This window comes from Scheffersomyces amazonensis (assembly GCF_036850825.1).
Source record: "Scheffersomyces amazonensis strain UFMG-HMD-26.3 chromosome Unknown RJT21scaffold_1, whole genome shotgun sequence".
In the NCBI taxonomy this organism is placed as follows: domain Eukaryota; kingdom Fungi; phylum Ascomycota; class Pichiomycetes; order Serinales; family Debaryomycetaceae; genus Scheffersomyces; species Scheffersomyces amazonensis.
The window spans coordinates 169279-189570 of record NW_027042741.1 but is presented as its reverse complement, the minus strand read 5'-3'; the positions used below and the strand labels follow the sequence as shown (position 1 = coordinate 189570).

The 20292-nt window shown below is 32.4% G+C and overlaps 7 protein-coding genes across 7 annotated transcripts; 3 read left to right on the top strand and 4 right to left on the bottom strand. All coding sequences in view use genetic code 12, as the record gives it.

Annotated features, from left to right (window-relative positions):
• Window positions 1–964: 964 nt before the first annotated feature.
• RJT21DRAFT_3761 (Six-hairpin glycosidase-like protein) lies at window positions 965–2179 on the top strand (the record flags this gene model as incomplete). The annotated part of the gene is made up of 1 exon (XM_064884368.1): window positions 965–2179. One exon carries the CDS (start codon window positions 965–967, stop codon window positions 2177–2179), a length of 1215 nt encoding a protein of 404 aa, XP_064740460.1.
• A 212-nt stretch (window positions 2180–2391) lies between these two features.
• On the top strand, window positions 2392–3762 carry ARR3 (Arr3p). The gene has a single exon (XM_064880460.1). The coding sequence runs from the start codon at window positions 2429–2431 to the stop codon at window positions 3713–3715; it is 1287 nt and encodes a 428-aa protein (XP_064740459.1). The 5' UTR covers window positions 2392–2428; the 3' UTR covers window positions 3716–3762.
• RJT21DRAFT_90206 (P-loop containing nucleoside triphosphate hydrolase protein) lies at window positions 3763–8496 on the bottom strand. Its single transcript, XM_064885636.1, has 2 exons — window positions 8348–8496; window positions 3763–8221 (listed from the first exon to the last, which is right to left on the bottom strand). Exons 1-2 carry the CDS (start codon window positions 8473–8475, stop codon window positions 3829–3831), a joined length of 4521 nt encoding a protein of 1506 aa, XP_064740458.1. The 5' UTR covers window positions 8476–8496; the 3' UTR covers window positions 3763–3828.
• Window positions 8497–10660: 2164 nt separating this feature from the next.
• Window positions 10661–11641, bottom strand: RJT21DRAFT_110883 (uncharacterized protein; the record flags this gene model as incomplete). Its single annotated transcript, XM_064879937.1, has 1 exon — window positions 10661–11641. The coding sequence occupies one exon, from the start codon at window positions 11639–11641 to the stop codon at window positions 10661–10663; it is 981 nt and encodes a 326-aa protein (XP_064740457.1).
• Window positions 11642–13089: 1448 nt separating this feature from the next.
• Window positions 13090–14193, top strand: RJT21DRAFT_81543 (uncharacterized protein; the record flags this gene model as incomplete). The annotated part of the gene is made up of 1 exon (XM_064885295.1): window positions 13090–14193. The coding sequence occupies one exon, from the start codon at window positions 13090–13092 to the stop codon at window positions 14191–14193; it is 1104 nt and encodes a 367-aa protein (XP_064740456.1).
• A 1049-nt stretch (window positions 14194–15242) lies between these two features.
• Window positions 15243–16388, bottom strand: RJT21DRAFT_116687 (uncharacterized protein). The gene has a single exon (XM_064880459.1). It carries the CDS (start codon window positions 16303–16305, stop codon window positions 15559–15561), a length of 747 nt encoding a protein of 248 aa, XP_064740455.1. The 5' UTR covers window positions 16306–16388; the 3' UTR covers window positions 15243–15558.
• A 2801-nt stretch (window positions 16389–19189) lies between these two features.
• RJT21DRAFT_3755 (uncharacterized protein) lies at window positions 19190–19525 on the bottom strand (the record flags this gene model as incomplete). The annotated part of the gene is made up of 1 exon (XM_064884361.1): window positions 19190–19525. The coding sequence occupies one exon, from the start codon at window positions 19523–19525 to the stop codon at window positions 19190–19192; it is 336 nt and encodes a 111-aa protein (XP_064740454.1).
• Window positions 19526–20292: the final 767 nt, after the last annotated feature.

Genomic DNA, 20292 nt, shown 5'->3' with positions numbered 1-20292 from the left:
CAAAATTTTAATAAAATTGGAATACATGTACATGGAGATTTAATGGTGTGCTTTTTAGCCAGGGTCAAATAAGTCTGGGGTTACAGATCAAATCATGAGCTAATTTGCTTAATAAACTTTTGTTCCGATCATACATAATTAAATTTAAAGTTGGGGAAGATATCCACACCATTTATGTGTGTGATTTGCACTTTAATAGACTTTAAGGAACTACATCTATATATATTAATTTCTTTTTATTTCATTAACTTTGGTCAAAACAAGTTCTCCGACTTTCCCTTATCATTACAATTTCCTAATTAGGAATATTAATTAAACCAGTGGAAATAGTTTAAAAGAATTTAATATTTGATTTTGTGCGTCCGTTTAATTCTAGAATATTTTTCACTTTGGCTCGATCTGAGAATAATTTACGTGTTCTGTTCTATAATCGAAATATCATTGGCATTAGTTAGTAATGAAACGATTTCATGGATAATTTCAATGAGGCAACTAAATCAAGGGTCTTGTTTTAATCTTCTATATGCATAATTGTCAGACGTTATCAATATACGAATTTGTCCCTCAGTTTATATCCGCACGGATAAAGTAAAGCCTGCAAAGTTATAAAGCCTGAAATACATAATTTACACAATTCGTAACTATTTAATTAATATTTCATCTACACCTTTTCTTGATCTGACGGTACATGACAACCATATATTACCAATATTATGGTTTACTCTTACTTATCTCATGACAAATATCGACGCTTTCCTTCCTCTATTAAATCTTTTCTTTATAAATATGTAAGCATTCCCTAGATCTTGTTGTTTTAATATAAATATATATTATCCATATATATATATATTCATATTTAATAGTTAGCTGTTAAAGCATTCATTCCTTACCTTACCCTACCCTACCCTACCCTCCCTCTAATTGAACCGAATTTGCATTACATTCCTTTTGATATTTAATTACCATGAAGATCAATACTTTTATACTTTCCTTAACATTATTGATCGCACAGACGTATTCGTTCCCTCTTGATTGGTTTCAAAAGAGAAGTACAGTATCGTCATCACAAGTTAATAGTGCTGCATTATCCAATACTTGGGCTTATTTTTGGAATAACGGAGTGAATGGTTGGAACAATAATGATCAAATTTGTGAAAATACCACATACTCAATCCCTGTTGTATGGAATGTAGCCGTTGCTTCTAAAGTGATTGCAAATTCGGGAAATCCTCAAAATATTCAATCAGTTGTTGATTTCTTATTGAATTACCGAAATCCTCAAGGATTCTTTTCTGCAAGTCAAGACAAAGATGATGATGTTTATTTAGATGATAATTCTCAAGTTCTTTGGGTTTTCATATCTGCTTATCAAGTTCTTGGAAATGAAGAATATTTATCTATTGCTCAAACATTAATTAATAACATTATGGGTCAATGGAATCCAACTATTGGTGGAGTAAATCAACATCTTGATGGTGATTATGTTTCATCAATTGCAACTTTGGAAGCTGCATTAAGTGCCGTGAAATTTTATTCAATTTCTGCTGATCCTAATTTGTTATCCTTTGCCAATAACGCCATTAATTGGATTTATGGAAATTTACAAGATCCAAGTGACCAATTAATTTATGATGGTATCACACCATCATCTGGTGTAGTTAATAAAGGTAAATTATCCTATACAGTTGGTGTTTTGATTTCCACGTTGGCACATTTAAATCAAATTACTGGTGAGGCTTCATATATTGATCAAGCAGTTAATATTGGTAATGCAGCTACCAATCAAAATGGTGCCCTTTATAATAGAGGATATTGGAATAATGCATTAGAATATGTGGAATTTTTATTTGCAGGTTTTGCTGATTTATTAACTTTAGGAGCAGCTACCACAGAAACTCAACAAGCAGCATTTGCAGCTTACAATCAAGAAATCTATAGAGAAGGTAATTATTATTATAATTATTATCAAGTAGGTACTTCTGGAACCTTTGTTGATAGTGCTTTTACATCAAGTATTGATCTCTATAATAAGTTCATAGCTGCCTATCCAGGTTCTGGTGCCTATTCTCCTGATGCTTCTAACTTTTGTGATGGAATCATTGGAGGTACTCCTTCTACTTCACTTCTTATTCAAGCTGCTGGTGCAGAATTATTTTATCAACTTTCTAGGGTAAACTAGAATAATTTCAATAATCGAATGATACCCATATTTAAATGATACCCCACGATTCGATATTTACAAAATACAAAAAAAAAAGTATGTAGAATGTACTATCTGTTAGTAATAATTTAATAAATGTTTTGTTATGTTAAGCGCGATGTGAACCTTAATTGCGAAAAGAGATATCATCCCATCTTTATTTTTCATTGACTATTTTTCACTGACTATCTCTTAGATCTAAGTCTAATATCAATATCTCTACCAAATATGACTGCTCAAAGAAGTGGATTTAAAAATGATATGAGGGTGGTCTTTGGGGAATTATCCTTAGTAGATAAGCTCTTACCCGTATGGATAATATTGGCTATGGTGCTTGGTATAGTTTTATCAGTATATGTTCCTCAAAGTAGATCAGCATTTGATGGAGCAAAAGTAGTAGATGTTTCAATCCCTTTAGCTATAGGACTTATAGTTATGATGATACCACCCCTTTGTAAAGTTGAATGGGAAAATTTCTTTAAATTTTTTAAAAAGGAAAGTTATCTTAAAGAAATATTAATATCATTGTTTATAAATTGGATAATTGGTCCCTTTTTAATGTTTGGTCTTGCTTGGCTTACGTTATTTGATGAAGATGAATATAGAACTGGTATAATAATGATTGGACTTGCTCGTTGTATTGCTATGGTATTATTATGGAATCATATAGCTGATGGTGATAATACTCTTTGTGCCATAATTGTGCTTATTAATAGTTTGATGCAAGTAGTGTTATATGCTCCTTACCAAATATTCTTCTGTTATGTTATTTCAGGTGATTATGACTCATCTGGTGTTAATTCTTCTGTTTCTTATCCATTAGTTGCTAAAAGTGTAGCTTTCTTTTTGGGTGTACCTTTGGGATTCGGTTTGCTTATAAGATTTATATCCATTTATACTATTGGCCATAAAAGATATGAGAAATCAATATTACCATTCATAAGTCCTTGGGCTTTGATTGGATTATTATACACTATCGTAGTTATCTTTATTGAGAAAGGTAATGATTTTATTAAGGAAATAGGTTCAGCCTTAAGATGCTTTGTTCCATTAGTATTATACTTCATGATCATGTGGTTTGGAACTTTCTTTGTTTTACGTTGGTTATCAAATTATTCAAATGTTCGTAGCTCGACAAAGAAATGTTCTCCTATCGAATCTCCTATTTCAGAAGAAACTAAATTATTATGTGGTTGTGAATCAAAGATTGAGCAACATCCTGATAAATGGACTACAGGTTGTGCAGCAGATTATGCCACTACCATAACTCAGACTTTTACTGCTGCTTCAAATAATTTTGAATTAAGTTTAGCAGTTGCTATCTCTATATATGGAAATGGAAGCAAGCAAGCTATAGCTGCTACTTTTGGACCATTATTAGAAGTACCGATATTGTTAATTCTAGCCTTTGTTGCAAAATATTTCAAAATTAAATTTATATGGGAAGATGTTGAAGATTCCAGAAATATAGATGAGGAACCTCTACAAACTTTACTGACTAACGAAGACAATTAAATTAGTGTTAAAATTAATAGTATACATAGAATTGAAATATAACGAATTTTTAAAAATTGGTATCAAATAAATATAAAATCGAAACTTTTAAATATTTATGAAGGGGAATTAAATCAAACGAAATCGTCAACTTTGATGTTTGCTTTATCACACATTTGTTTGAAGGTACCATTGCTTTGGTATAATTGCATTGGATCACCTTTTTCAACAATTTTACCCTTATCCATAACAATAATTCTATCGTAATGTAAGATAGTCTTCAATCTGTGAGCAATACAAAGGACAGTACAATTTCTAAATTCTTTGGAAATTGTTTCTTGAATTCTAGAGTCGGTTTCAAAATCAACCGAAGAAGTAGCTTCATCTAAAATCAAAATCTTGGAGTTACGAACTAATGATCTGGCTAAAGCAATTAATTGTCTTTCACCTAATGAAAAATTGACCCCATCATCGTCAACAAGTTGATCAAGATGGAACTTGTGCAAATCATCATATCCTACTTCATTCTTAGGATCATATTTGGTTCTTCTAACAATTTCCATGGATTGCTCATCCAATAATCCAGATCTTCTTAAGGCATCCAATAAAACTTTGTCACCATATGATTCAAATGGATCCAAGTTTTTACGAAGAGTACCTTGGAATAAAACAGGATCTTGTGGAATAATTGAAAGCTTTGATCTTAAGTCACATAATCCTAAATTGGCAATGTCAATACCATCAATGCTTATAGAACCCTTTTCTAATTCTGTTAATCTGTATAAAGCAGTCATGATTGATGATTTACCAGCACCAGTTCTACCACAAATACCAACTTTTTCACCGGGATATATATTCAAATTCATATCCTTTAAAACTAATGGTAAAGTAGGTCTATATCTTAATGATACATCTTTAAATTCAATATATCCTGAAGGTGGCCATTCAGGTGGAGGTGAAGTTTCTGCTTTCATATAGGCAGCTTCTTGAGGTAAATTGAAAGCATATTCATGTAATCTTTCCACTGAATTCATTTCATTTTCGACTTGAGTCATGGATCTAATTGTTAAAGCTAATAATCCAACAATTTGAATAACATAATTCAATAATAAACCAGTAGAAGATGGACTGATATCGAATTGTTCTGTTATACATAACATACCAATGATCAATGCAAACATACAAGCAATCATATCTAAATGAATACATAACCATCTTTGAGTTGCAATGGCTAAGTAGTAGGCTTCATTCATTCTATTAAGGTAATAGTCATTCCTTTCAATGAAATTCTTTTCAGCTTTGAATGATTTAATGGTTGCCATACCTGTCAAAGTTTCATTAAAGTTATTATAAACTAATGAACGTTGTATTGCTTCTAATCTTTTAAGTTCACGAGAAGAACCTTGATAGAAATTAGCCAAGAATGTAAAGGCACCACCCAAAAATGGAACTGCAATGGCAAACCATGGTAAATAACAAATACATAAGATAATAATACCAATAATTGCTGCAAAGGGGAATACAAATAATCTCATTTGTTCTCCAATTTCATTATCTAAAGAGTCAGTATCTTTAGTGAATCTATTCAAAATTCTTCCAATAGGAGTGGTATCCATATAACTCATTGGTGCATGTAAAACCTTTCCAACAGCTTTAACATTCAATACTTCAGCGGCCCTATTATTGATATATGCCATAATAGTGAATTGAATAGCAGTAACAATCACGGCTAAGAATGCAAATCCTACATACCATCCAACATAGAAATTATCAGACTTACCTTTGAATTTCTTTTCCATCCAGAATGATAACCACGTATTAGTGAATAATTGAAAGAATGTAGATAATGCCAAAAAGAAAATGAATAAAGGTAAAGCAGTCCACCCGAAAATTCCAGAACCTAACTTGACATATTTCTTATACACATCCCATGAAATTGCATTGATTGCTCTTTCTTCTTCAGTCATAGTTCTACCAGTTGCAAGATCTTTCTTATTTGATGCCGAAAGTTGGGTGGATATGGCAATAGCATCACCTTCCTTGTTGTTGGAAACATTCAATTCATATTCACTAGCATTATTGGATTCAGATTCTCTTTCTTGAGTATAATCAATTAATCTTTGAAAGTTTTCATTTCTGCACATTAATTCATCAACTTTACCAACATCTATAGTTCCATCACCATTTAAGAAAACAATTCTATCTGCAACTTCAAGAATTCCTAATTGATGAGTTGCTAAAATAATTGTTTTGTTTCTTAATAATCCTCTGAACAAACGATTAACAATATGTTGGGCTACTCTTGAGTCAACAGCACTGATAACATCATCGAATAGTAAAACATCAGCATCAGTATAACAAGCTCTTGCCAAGTTTATTCTGGCTTTTTGACCACCAGATAAGGTAACTCCACGTTCCCCAATTTCAGTGTTGTCACCAGCAGGAAGTAAAGCAATATCATCTTCTAAAGCGCAAGCATCAATTACTTGCATATACTTATCATGGTTATATCTTTTTCCAAATAAAATATTTTCACGAACTGTTGCATTTTGCACCCATGGAGCTGAACAGAAAATTAATTCATCATATACCTTAACTTTACCATTAGAAGGATTATCTAATTTCATAAATCCAGCAATAGCATTTAAAAGAGATGTCTTACCTGTACCAATGGCACCAGTAACTATAATAAATTCATTTCGTTTGATAGAAAGATTAATATTCATTAAACCAGGAAATTGTTCATTTATGTTTGAGTCAATTGATTCAATGGATTGAAGGTATGATTCTTTTGTGTATCTATTATTCTCTTGAGGATCTTCTTGTTTCTCATTATGCACAGATATATAACCGCCAGCAGCTTGTTGTGCTCTCTTTTTAGCAATCTTTCTTTCACGTCTCTTTTGGGATCTTTTCTTATCTTCTTTGGTCAAGTCCCATAAACTATCATTCATATCATCATGGAAAGATTCCCAAACAAAGTTGGCATTCTTAATTTCAATGACTGAGTCCTCATCTTCTGAATCATACATGTCATCATCATAATTTCCATTGCTTAAATTGCTATTTTCTGAATCTTCACGATTCATAGTTCTAGAATGTCTAAATTCAAACCCTTCTGATGAACGATCTGGACCGATAAAAAATCTATTGTTAATATAAGGCTCATCTAACTTGTTGTTCAATTCATCATTCAATTCTTCAGCACTAAGATAGTCTTTGCATCTTCCAAACCCAATCAAAGCATCCGCACCAGTGGCTAAGGCAATTGGCAATAACATAATAGCTTGAGCCAAAATACCAAATAAGGATAATGAACTAAATACTTGACCTGGAGATTTCATACTGTTTGTGGCCCACATCGTCACAAATGAAATCATTGATGTCAAAGTAGGTAAAGTAACAGCATAAGCAGTAATGAAATTTCTTAATACCTTTATTGTGAAAAGGTACTTCATTTCCTTTTCTCTAATTTTTGTGATGTTCATTCTATAAGCCATTTCCCAAGCATAGAATTTAATAACCTTTAAATTGGTTAATGCTTCTCTCATAAGACTGATTCTTTGATCTGTATACTTCACAACCTTTTCTCTTGTCATGAACAATTTCTTTGTCAACCAAACACAGAAAAGTAAAGAAACAACAAATAATCCAATACCAGCTAATGAAGAAATACCAATATTGGTCAACAATAAAACAATTGCAATTATAACAGGGATTGGGAAACAAATAACTAAAGGTTGGAATCCAATAGCTAAATCAATTCTTGCTAAATCTGTAGACATCAAAGAAGTAACTCTACCAATTGGGAACAAATATCTTGATTTTGCACTTAAGTCAAATGATTTTAACAAAAGTGCTTTAGTTAAAATTGCTTTACATTGAGCCCCACAAGTCATAGCAGTATGAAAGAAATGATTCATTAATAAACCATTAATATAAATCAAAACTACTGAAGAAATTGTGTATGCAATACCTTTCTTTAACGACTTTTCTAATCCAAAGTATCTGTATTCGATGAAATCAATCAATCTTCTGGTAATCAATGGAGATAAGGCTTGAACAACAAAGGAAAGTGCCAATAAAATTGTACTTAAAGTATACAGCCAACAGAATGTAAGATATAATGCATAAGGAACAGCCCATACTGGCCATTTGTAATCATCAAGATTATGATACTTTTTTAAATGTTTCTTTTTACTTTTATCAAGGATCTTATTTAAATGTTCCGACCATTTTTCATGCATATATTCTACTTTTAATTCAGGAGTTAACTTCCAAAGATCATTTGGTTGCAAAGTTCTCTTATAACCCCGAAGAAGTATTGGCCATAACCACCAGAAAAATAATTTATAAATAACATTAGAAGAATCAAATTTATAAAGTTCTCGTTCAGAGTCCAAGGGAATTGGATCGACTTTTCTGGAGAATAAGAAAGAGAACCAACGCTTTTGATTCTGTAATTCCTGTGATTCTAAACGTGAAATATCTTCCTTTTCAAGGTTGGTTTGGGACAGCACAATGTTACTTTGAATAGATCTAACTGATTCCTCGTTGACATTTGAAATATGGGAATTTATTCTATCATATGGGTTATAAGGTTTGTCTTCATCGGCATTATTTCTATTTCTAGGATATGATCTCCTTTTAGACTTCTTCTGCCTCCTGGGAGGTTGTTGTCTGTATATCGTATTATCATTTGTACTCTCAGCATAATCAACATAAGTAACAGTTGTATCTGAATTATTTGATGGCAGTGGTTCTAATAAATTATTGTTCATAAAATTAGAATTATAACTATTTCTGCTATAGTAGGCTCTCTGAATATATGAACCAGGAACCAGATTACGGGTATTTTCAGGAGATTGAGATCTTTCTATATGGTCATTATCTTCAACATCACCTTCATCATGATAGGAATTACGAGCATACATACTATATATATGTTCTGGCATGGTTGATTAATAACTTATATGTATACTTGAATTTCAGTTTGCAATAATTTCGAGATTTGCGATTAATATAGTATTTTTTATGTAGTGTGACTATTCTAGGGGGTGGAGAAAAAAGCTTTTTTTTATTTCTATCAAGAGCTTTAATATGGCCTTATATAATCTTTATAATGCTGATTAATGATAATAAAGTATGCTGATATTTTGTTAAATATCTTGAGTCTTGATTTTTGAGTAAACTGAATGGGTATGGGTATTATGAACTTTTAAGTTTTAAGAAATGAATAATTATTAGATGAATAGTAAGCAAGTACTCGAAAATCGGGATAGACTATGGCAAATCTCAATGGAAATTGATAGCGAGGGATATGACTAATTTCAAGTGGTTGGTTGGATTCGGTCTTTGTTGACCTATTAGTTGTTGAATCCGCTTGTAAAGTTGAAGTGTTTTAAAGGAAAAGTAAAATAAATTTGTATTGCTAAAAGTAAAAAATTTGAAAAGGTTAGAAACTTGACAGATGAGAATATATTTATTTGAACAATGATGCAAAGTCAGGTCCAGATAATATTCTTTCTATTTAATAAGTTGGTTTAAGTGTATTAAAATGTATATATGGGGATATAATAAAATTTCCGAATTAGGAAGAATAAGTATGAAAATTATTATTTTGTGTGTTCTTCCCTCACTTTTGTAGAACGTTAATATTATGAAGAATTGGGTGGCAGCAAAGAGATGAACAAAACCTTATAAAATATGGTACGCAATATGCCTCTATTAGTCTAAAGTAACATAACTATAAATGGAAAGAGTTCATAAAACCGGGGCTTAAATTTAAAAGTTTGAGTTAGGTTAGGTATATACGTTCGTAATGAAATACTTTTATCTTTCTGGGGAACATGTCTCTCGTCACCTCAATTCTTTGGAAGAGGAGGTGGAGTCGGATTACAGAATTACATTATCCATTATGTAGAAGACGGAAATTCCGGTGAAACTCGCTTTTATATGACCCTTCCCCGAATAAATTAAATATACATAGTCTCTTTGTTTTATCCCCCTCTTCCATTTTATTTTATTATTGTTCAATGTCATTAAATACAATCAGTAAAACACTTCTAACACTTCAGTTAGTTTTGAATTGGATGCCTAGCCCATAGTAATAGGCCAAACTTACATGTATATACAGAGAGTGGCTCCAGCTTACGTGGTTTTGATCTATAGAACAATAGATCGCTTACTTGTGCAAAGAGATGCAAGTGGAGAATAAGGTTTTAATGTTCATCTAGCTTCCCCAGACTCCTACATCTATAATCGGGCTCTTTTTCTTAGCATCATCAGACCTTTCTTTGCAGTGGCGGTCAAACCAAATTATGGTTACTCTTCCTAAGGATAAACGTTTTCATCAGCGAACTGCAATTTGCCCCGCATCTATATTCTTTTTAAAATTCTTTATTTTTTCATCTGATATTTTAAGTTGCGAAAAGCAGAAATAGATAGCATACAGGAATTTCTGTTTTGGGTAATTAACAACTTACATTTCCTATTTAGGAAATTCTGCAAATCGGTAAAGATCTATATTTTCTAACTAGTTTAAATTTTGAAATGAGTCGATTTCATGGTATTCGAAGCCAAATACATACGGTCATTAGTTACACAGACCTCGTTTAAGAGATTTTATTCTAATATGGAAATTCGTGAACAATTAACTTTCAATCTCTAAAATCTCAAACAATACAAAATATTTACTGATTATGTGTTAGCCGATATCAATTTAAGATACATTTCTTGGCACAGGGTTAATAGGTATCTACTAGTACAGTATCATAACATTTGCGCCATGTCAAAAATATTCATTTTGCTTTGTCCCCTGAAAGAGATTCCCTTTCTGGTAAACGAACCTCATCGATTAGATGAAGCAAGCATCTACAATTTTAGGCGTAATGCGATACAATTGATGTATATTGTGAGTATGATCTATTTTCTGCATGCATGATTGTTAACACAATGCTTCGGAGTTCAAAAGCCAAATCCTCCACCAGTTGGGCCATTAAATCCAGGAAAACCAGCTCCACCGGTACTGTGACTCCCACCTGGCCCACGTCCGCCAGGCCCACGTAAATTACCAGGCAACCCACTTCCTAGTGCATCCAAGTTATCTTCTCCATAAGGATCATCGTATCTAGCTCCTGGAGGAACACCTAATCTCGAAGTATTCCCTGATGAAGGTCCGCCAAATATAGGATGGTTGGCTGAAGGATGCATCCCACTATAAGGCGTAGAACTTGATGCACCTGTTCCCAATGGATCAATATAAGGTTTCAACTCTGGATGTCTAGGTAAACCAGGAGGATTAAGATCATCATCTCCAATAGATGGAAAGATGGCAGATGGAGGAGGACCACCAGGACGTTTAATTTCGTATTCATCATCAAAATCAGGCATATCTGCTGGACGACCAGATGAAGCACTAGTAGATACATTACCAATTGGAGGAATGGTTGGGATATATCTATCTGGTTCGTTTTCTGGGGAACGAGATAATTGATGGTGTAACACATTTGGATCCTCTTGTTTTCTCGAAGTCGAGTCAATTAATTCTTTAAACCGTTGATTACTGATAATAGATTTTATTTTTAAATTGAATGAATTGATTAAATTCAGGGACAAGTTTAATTCATCGAGAGGGAACTTAATGGGACTTGGTGTTAATGAACTGTCTGACCAATTTATGTATACATTTTCTATTTTAGGAGGATCTTGCTCTTCATCAAGCACAACGTTTATGACGAATTTGATTTCACTAATAGGATTGATAGTATAAGTGAAAATCAAGGTTTTGTTATGGGATTCATCTAATAAATATACTTGGACTTGATTAGCATATTCTTTATCATACACAATAGTATGAACAAACTTGTTCGATGAAGTTGGATACTGATCCTCAACAAAATTGTGGAAGAGCTTCTTAGTTAGGCCAAAGTAACTATCAATTGTCATGACTGAATATAGTAACTGAATTAGACTATGTCTTATATTATTAATTAATTGATAATTAGTGATAATTCTTAATTAAACAATTACTGACATTTGCCTTTCCCCATATTGGGGTCATGGTATGATACAATGTCGTTTAAAGGAAAAAATGTCGTTTTATTTAATACACATCACGTGCAAAGTAGTGTCCAGTTCCATCATTCTCATCCCAAATAGGAAATAACCCACGGAGCACGGATTGCCAGGGAGAGAGTCTGATTACGTAAAGAGCTGATTAGCACTATACAACTGATAATACAATACTCCACTATCCAGCCCCCTTGATAGAATAATTTGTTATAAGGAATTTATTTAAATATACCTAGGAATGACATAAAATTGTTTTATACGTATGTAAATCTATAAAGTAAACACTAGAGAGGCGTAGTTATGCTTTGCAAAAGCATATTTAAACCCGTAAATTTATTATTATCAAGATATATAAGGAACGGTCGGACTCTAGAGTTTAAGTATCCGTAACTTCCTACAATTGTGGTAATCTATTACTAGCTTGTTACATTTGTATTAGAGCAAGTGTACAGGAGTTTTACGTGACTGTTTAGTCACGTGACCCTTACTGGTATTTACTATATTACTCAATATTTGGCCTTACATCTATTTATATTTATAGTATGAAACAATTTATAGTCAAAGGAACATTATATACTTGAGTCAGCTCCAGGAAAACTATAGCTAGACCTTGCTTCAACACCTAAATTTTTTCCTCTAAAGTAGAATTGTGTAGTTTTGCAAACTCCCTGCAAAATCTCCGGTCCTCTGGACAGGAAGAAAAAAAAATTAAGTTGAGCTTTTTTTGGTTGAGTGATATCAAAATCAACAGATCCTTTTTCCTTAATATTCTTTTCTGTTCTATTACCGAATCTCCCACATCTTTAGCTTACTGGGCACTTTCACACTTCACCTTATATTGTTGATAATATTAGTACCTCTGAGGCTACTTATTTATACTTCAATCGCCTTGTGTATAAAAGAATTGTTGATCTAATACAACAGTGACTCACCACTTGTCATAACTAATCTTATATTCAAATTAACTAATCTCCATTGATCTGTTAATTAATTCATTCATTGTTTGATTCGTTCATTCATCTTATAACTGTGCTTATCTAATAATAGTGTCTAAACTATACTTTAATCTGTGCATTGACTATCTATCAATCCATCCATACAATCGGGTTAAAGTCATAAGTTTAATCATTCCATTGCATACTCCCAATATCTTATAGATCATATCGTATTCGAACAACTTGGACTGAATACGTACTGCTTTGTTTGAAACCATACCCACAATTATTAAAGACGTTCATATACTTTATCTAATTCGTCAACTCTTGTATTACATCGTCCATTATTTATTCGAAACTAACATTTAATTTGCTTCTTATTATACAATGACAACAACAGTCCCATTAATTTATTCATTTCCTGAATTTGAAGGTGTAGCAGAAGCTGTGGCGGATCATATCATATCAGCTCAAAATCAAACACTTTACAATACTTTGGATCCTCAACTTATAGCATTACTTAAAGAAGAACAATCCAAAAGGCCAAGCTTATTCCCATCTTCATCAACAGCTTCATTCTCACATTCTTCAAATAATCATTCCCTAAGTCCATCTACTTTAAATTTATCTTTAAGTACATCTCAATTAAATTCTCAATCAAAATTATATACTGGTTCTTTAAATAATAGTATCAACAATAATGGCATAAACTCAAATAGTGATTTTTCACCTAATAATGGTGGAACTCCTATTAGTAAAAAAGAAAAGAAGAGAAAGACTTCAGAAGTAAGGTTTAAAATCGCCATTTCCGGTGGTTCGTTAATTAAAATTCTTAATCAAGGATTATTACCAAGACAAGAATCTATTGAGTGGGATAAATGGGACATTTATTTTGCTGATGAAAGATTGGTGCCGTTTGAATCAAAAGATTCTAACTATGGAGAATCAAAGCGTCAAATTTTTGATCAAATTAAAGGTGATAAAAAACCTCGTATTTTCCATATCGATGAATCATTAATTGATGATAATCAAGAATGTGCGGACGATTATGAAAAAATCCTTATTAATAATTTTGCTAGAAAAGATTCTGTTAAATTACCAATGTTTGATTTATTATTGTTGGGTTGTGCTCCAGATGGTCATATTGCTTCATTATTCCCAAATCATGGTGAACAATTAAGAGAAAAATTAGCATGGTGTCTACCAGTATCAAAAGCTCCATCTGGTCCCGAAAATAGAATTACTTTATCCATACCTGTGATATGTCATTCTGCCAGAGTTACTTTTGTTGTTGAAGGTTTAACAAAAGCTCCAATCATGAGAATTATTATGGAAAGACCAGAAAAGGGATTACCGAGCTCTATTGTTAATGAAGGTGCTGCCGGTAGAGTAAGTTGGTTTGTTGATGATGATGCTTTGAAAGACTGTTACGATGTTACCAAGAAGAAATATAAGTTCTTATCAATAGATGAACCAACACCAGTAAATTGAATTGAAATTTGGTTTACTTTACATAAATGCCTTTACTAACGAATCTTAATTTTCCAATCTCCTTATGTTCCATGTTTACATATCCTACTGCAAAATTATCACCATTACTACTATTATTTTTTTATTAACTTTTGTTTATTGATATTTGCTTTGATTGATTTTTATGATTTTTATTGTTTTTTATCTTGTTTTTTTATTGTTAATTTCCTTTCTTTACTTTTGATAAGTATATTTACATATTACCTTACAGGTGAATATTGAATATGTCTACTCTTACTACTATTATTTTATTATTAATTCGAACGAACGCATTAGTCATTTTATTTTTGGTATACTTTATGATGTATATTGTTATATAACTTTTTATTCCTCGATCTATTATTATTATTATTACTATCCTAATAAAATTTAAATTAATCAAAATAGTTTGTAAGCAGTTGCTTATTAGTACTCTATGAACTATACAATGTACTTAAGTAAATTGATTGTACTAAGTTTTAAAGCTACTTCGGTAATACCAGTTTAGTTCATCGCCAAGCTCAAACAATCAAGATGAACAAATCCGGTTTATCCCCACTTCTCGTACCGTTGGCGTTGGATCTTACAGCTGTATGCATACATATATTGTTATTTATAACAAATTGTAGCCTCCTACAATGGCACAAAGCCAAGGAGATACCGATTGTAAACATTTACTCATAATTGTGCAAGACGCGAAAATTATTATTGTCAGACCAAAGGCTAAGTGTTAATAGCTGCAAGGGGTAAGAAGCTTCTATTTGTCATTGAGAACCATCGGAATGTGGTGTTATTTTACAATATGTAAGATGTGGCAGTATTAATTGTTTTAAACATCTACATCTAGATTTTACCCCCCTCCTTTCATTGTCCGTCGGTGCGGTATGTGAACAAAAAATAAAGTTCAGATAATAAATGAAGCAAAAAAATAACAATTTTCGCAACCTAAATTTTGAACAAAGAAAAATATACTAGGGGTAAAGTAAAAACTACGTTGTAAGTAATAATTGAAAACAAATTTGTATATTTGGGTAATTCGAAAGTAATTTAAAGGGAAGTGAATTGAAATCTAATAATGTTAGCAATTCACCGAAGTGACTAAGAAACAGAAATAAAATAAAATAAGCATTACCATGTTTTCATGGATAATGTGAAGAAAGTCAAAGAAGAAATGGAATCAAGAAGGAAAGAAAAGTAAATAAAATATACTACTGTAAATTAGCAATAGCAAACTTTATTGACCTTTTATAGTATTTTTTATTTTAAGAATATCAGACAAATCCAAAAGTAAACCAAAGCCAGTAATTAAAACCTATTATTGTATAAAGTAAATTCAAGTCAAGTCACTTAAAAGAAGCCACCAGGGAACTTTGCTTCTTGAGTTGTTTCTGGTTTTGGAATAGTGATCTTTGGTGGAAAAGCAACTTTTGGAGGTTCTGGAACTTCAGTTGGGAAGGTTGGGAACTTTTCTGTTGGGAAGGATGGAGCTTTTGGAGTTGGGAACACAGTTGGTAAACTAGGAACTTTAAGGGTTGGATGTGGAGTAGTAAATGCTGGGAAAGTTGGGAAACTGAAGTCGGTTGGGATTGGTGGGAAGCTGAAATCAGTTGGGATTGGTGGGAAAGAAAAGTCAGTTGGTAATGGAGGTAAAGTGAAGTCAGTTGGGCATGGTGGGAAACTGAAATTGGATGGAATTGGAGGGAAAGTAAAATGAGTTGGGAATGGTGGGAAACTGAAATCAGTTGGAATTGGTGGGAAGGAGAATGAGTGCAAAGGTGGAAGGGAGAAATGAGTTGGGTGAGGGAATGAGAAAGTTGGTTCTGGGTGATGGTGAGTAAAGTTTTCATAGTGTGAGAAATGACCTGGCTTTCCTTTACCTGGTAAGCCATGATCGAAGAAAGACAAGAACCACCAAGCCCAAAATGGGTTTTCTTTGAAGAACTCATCTGAAGGAGCAGAAGGAACTGGTGGTGGTGATGGTGGTGATGGCCAAATTTGTTTTTCGTCAGTAAATTCAGGTTTGAATTTCCTAAGGGCAGCAGCATTAGCAACAGCAGCAATGGTTAAACTAGCAAGAATTACGTTAAACTTCATTTTCAATTATTTCTATGCTACTCTACTTGATCTGTAAATATTAATAGTCAGAGCTTAAAAAATTAGAATTAGATGAATTAGAAGGATAAAACCCTGTTTATATACAAATTATCAAGACTTACTAAGGGGCGCAAAGCAAACGTACGGAGATTCAAATATGAATGCAAATACTATTCAAAACTTGTATGCATGAAGCAGTAGTGTATGAGCCATAAATGTTGAATATGTCCGATAAACACGGAACGTAATTACTTGCATCAAATATCCCTAGAGGGATGGGCGATCAAATGGAGCGCCACTATACTCTGTAATAGCATTCAATGCCTATACTGTAAGTGAGCTTAATATTTTATTATGTCTCTCTTATTGTTGAGCTTTGTTAAAATTTTGCTTTTTCTGCATCTGCAATAGGCTTGCATTGGGCTTTGCTTTGTTATTTATTTTTCTTTATATGACAAAATAGCCTTAGTATACATGAGCCACAAAGTTATCCAACGTGTTAATAGGTTAATGAGCAGCTATACGCCTTAGAGTTATGATTCAGTAGCAAATAAAAAGGTCATTAGAGCAGTTTTCTGTATCTTGGCAGAAGGTTATTTTGTTACTTTATCTATTAACCCCTTAATCATTTTTCTTAACTTTCAGATCAAACTTCTTAGTTATGATAATTTTAATGCCGTATAGAAAATAATTTGAAATGATGGAGATCAGAAAAAATTATTATTGAAAACCCGATAGACATTATAGATATACTGCGCAGTTACATACTAGTTGGTAGAAGTAGCAGACACATAAAGAAAGGAATGGATGAAATGAAAGGTCCATTTTTTTATGTTACCATTTCTTGAAGTGTTTATGAATTGGCCATTGCGGTATGTGATAGAAAGATACCCATGTATCAGTCAAGCCAATATGAGAGATTTTAACTCTACGTTTACCTGATATGCAAATAAATTACACAAACTTGATATACATAAAAAAATACGAATCTGTCAAACGCGCAAGTCACTGGGTTATTCTTCCTAAAACTGTTTGAACTGGGTATTTTAAACCCAATTGAGAAATGCGACATACTAAAATGAACGGAGTGCTTTACTTACGCTTTTCTTCTATGTTGTTTACCTATGCAAATCATTTCTTTTTAATTTATGGATATTGGTTGTCCAGACTGGGACACTGATGAGATCTATTCAGCAATTATAAGTTTTTTATTACCATTATGATAAATTTGCTTATTGTCAAGCATTTACGATATGCTTTTATTAACAACCTTATTTAGGTTGTTGTTTCCAATCTATTGTTTTATACAGCAATTAATTCTCTATCCCTAGGCATAGGCTAGTTATTTATGTATGTTTTGTTGGATTTGGTGAATTTCTATGCTTCTTTGTTCCAACCATTGTTGATTTTTTTTGATTTTATGTAACAAAAGAAAAACGTGCATTCCATTTTCTTCTCTAAATTTTATATCTATTGTCGGAGACGTATTGTTGATAAGCTTTGATTTCACTGACAATTATGTTTCTGGTGTGAATGATGTAGCAAGGTTAGATCAAAGAAAGAACAGCCTTTGAAAAACCGTTAGTAAACAATAACGAAAGCAACTGATGATATAGGAATGATTTCCGTAAGGAGATTGGGTGCATTGATTGAGAAATATCCTAAGTTTTGAGTTTAGTCTATTTAACGTTTAACGTTACTTTCTGGGATCTATGGTTACGCGCACAGGTTCACCTCATTTTAGAATATATAGTGTAAGCACATTAAGCATGACTATTAAAAGGGGTATACTACATCATGAGAGTTCATCTAATTAACTCGAAGTTGCTATTGATATCATATGATTCAATTTAGACACTTGTAGTACCTTAGACACGGTCAAGTCAGAATGTATGAGCTGTTTATGTGTATCTACCAAATGCAACTCAACACATCTAGAATTTTATGCTCATAAAATATTTGTACTTACTAAAAAATAGTTCTGGAAGAATATTTTTGAACTAGAACCAAAATAATATTTAGTCGAAACACCGATGCTAAAGAATTAGATATCTGGACATCAGCAACCTGCTGTAGTAACGAAACGACAAACAGGGGGTGAGTCTAGAAATGCAAATTTATCAGCAAATAAGTGAGCCCTCATTTGAGATGACTAAATAGGGGATGAATCTGAAATATTGCTTTTAGAGCCACATCCTACAATTTGGGCTATTCTTTCATTAAATTTTTAAAAGAACTAAGCCGTTGAATATTATGAAACTGATAATTTCAGAGCAATGGTTATTTAAATATTTAATAAGTATGACTTTATGGAAGAGAGTCCAGTATAATTAACAGTCAAGATTTACATCTAATAATAGCAAGTAACACCATTTAATGGTGCAAAGTTCTCTACTAATTGAAGTTTTACGTAGAATTTGGGTGAAAAAAACCAAAATTTCAAATATAAATTTTATTGCTCTTTCCGCGTCTTTATTTCCTAATTTTCAATACCAATTATAGAATAGGATCAATTCAAATATCAGAAATCTAGTAAATCTTTTAAAAGAAATTTCAGCATTAATTATTTATTATTTCCTAATATAATTAATATGCCAATTTAGCTCATCGTATATCTGTAGAGAAGATTTACGAAACAAGAAATAGGTGCATGAGTGAAATTTCATGTTATCTTCGGTAAGGTACCCTTTGAGATGATTCACCCATGCAGAAATTTGATTTGCAAAAGAACGATAATAATTGGGTATTAAGTATATTTAATAAATAAGATAATAATAAAAGAACTGAAAAACGACGATAATCAAAATATATACTTCATATATAAAAATCCTTTAGTTTGAACCAACTAAGCAGCGAGATAAACCAATTGCGTCTTGATATGTGATTACAAAACATTACCAATTTCTTGCAATAATTCTGGAACAGAAGTAGGTAAAGCTGGGATTTGCAAGTTGACGAGATCCCCAAGTTGCACGTTTAACAAATCCTTTGGAATAAGTTCAGCTAAAGCAAGACCAGGATTGGTTGGGACTCCACTTGGAATTGGAAGGTTTGCTGGAATTGGCTTACCTAAAATAACATCCTCAATGTAAGATATTAATTGTCCAATGGTTAAGTCTCTCTTCTGAATAGAAACTTTTGTTTCTTCTGTCTTAGTTGGAGCACTGTTAGCAACAGATAAAATTGTGACAGCGGCTGTTAAAATGGAAGCAATTCTCATTGTGTAATGATTTTTGTTGTTATAAGATTGTTAGTAGGCATTACCTTGTGCTTTCTACGAGGTAACTCTCTCCATATTTATACTATTCGGTATTTAACTGTCCATCAGATTTGCTCATCATATGCTACAATCAAGTATTGTTAAGTCTTAGTCGTGAGCCTTGAATTTCACTTAAATGCAATAGAAGAGCTCAATCAAGTAAAAATCAACCCTTATGAGCCACTCCTTCTGACAAATATGTGTCAAAAATAATCACAGAATTACCTCAAACTATTTAAATCATAAGTTTTCATAGACAGGGTCCGCCTCACACAATAGTTATATTGACTAAAGTGGTTATTCGAAGTTACTCATACACACAAGGACCCTTTGTTAACACTTTTGCCTGTTTTAGGAAATGAAATTGATGCGAAAAAATATTTCAATTTGACTGTGAAATTTGGTCGACCATCTACAGTAATTCGGTTAGTTCGCCTAATACCAGCAGAGCTCCTACATCGTGAAACATTCAGTAACGTATGATTTCCTCTATATAACTCAATCTAGATATTTCCAAGAAAATGATCTTAATGATCTTGATGTCAAAAATGATCTTGATGTCAAAAATGATCTTGATGTCAAAATCATTAAAGATCTAATGATAAATTACATTTAGTACCATTTACGAATAATTGCCGTATCAGGATATTATTCATTATTTTGCCTTGTATGATCATCACCATCCTTTGATTATGTGGATTTGTAGTATTATTGCCGTATTCTAGAAG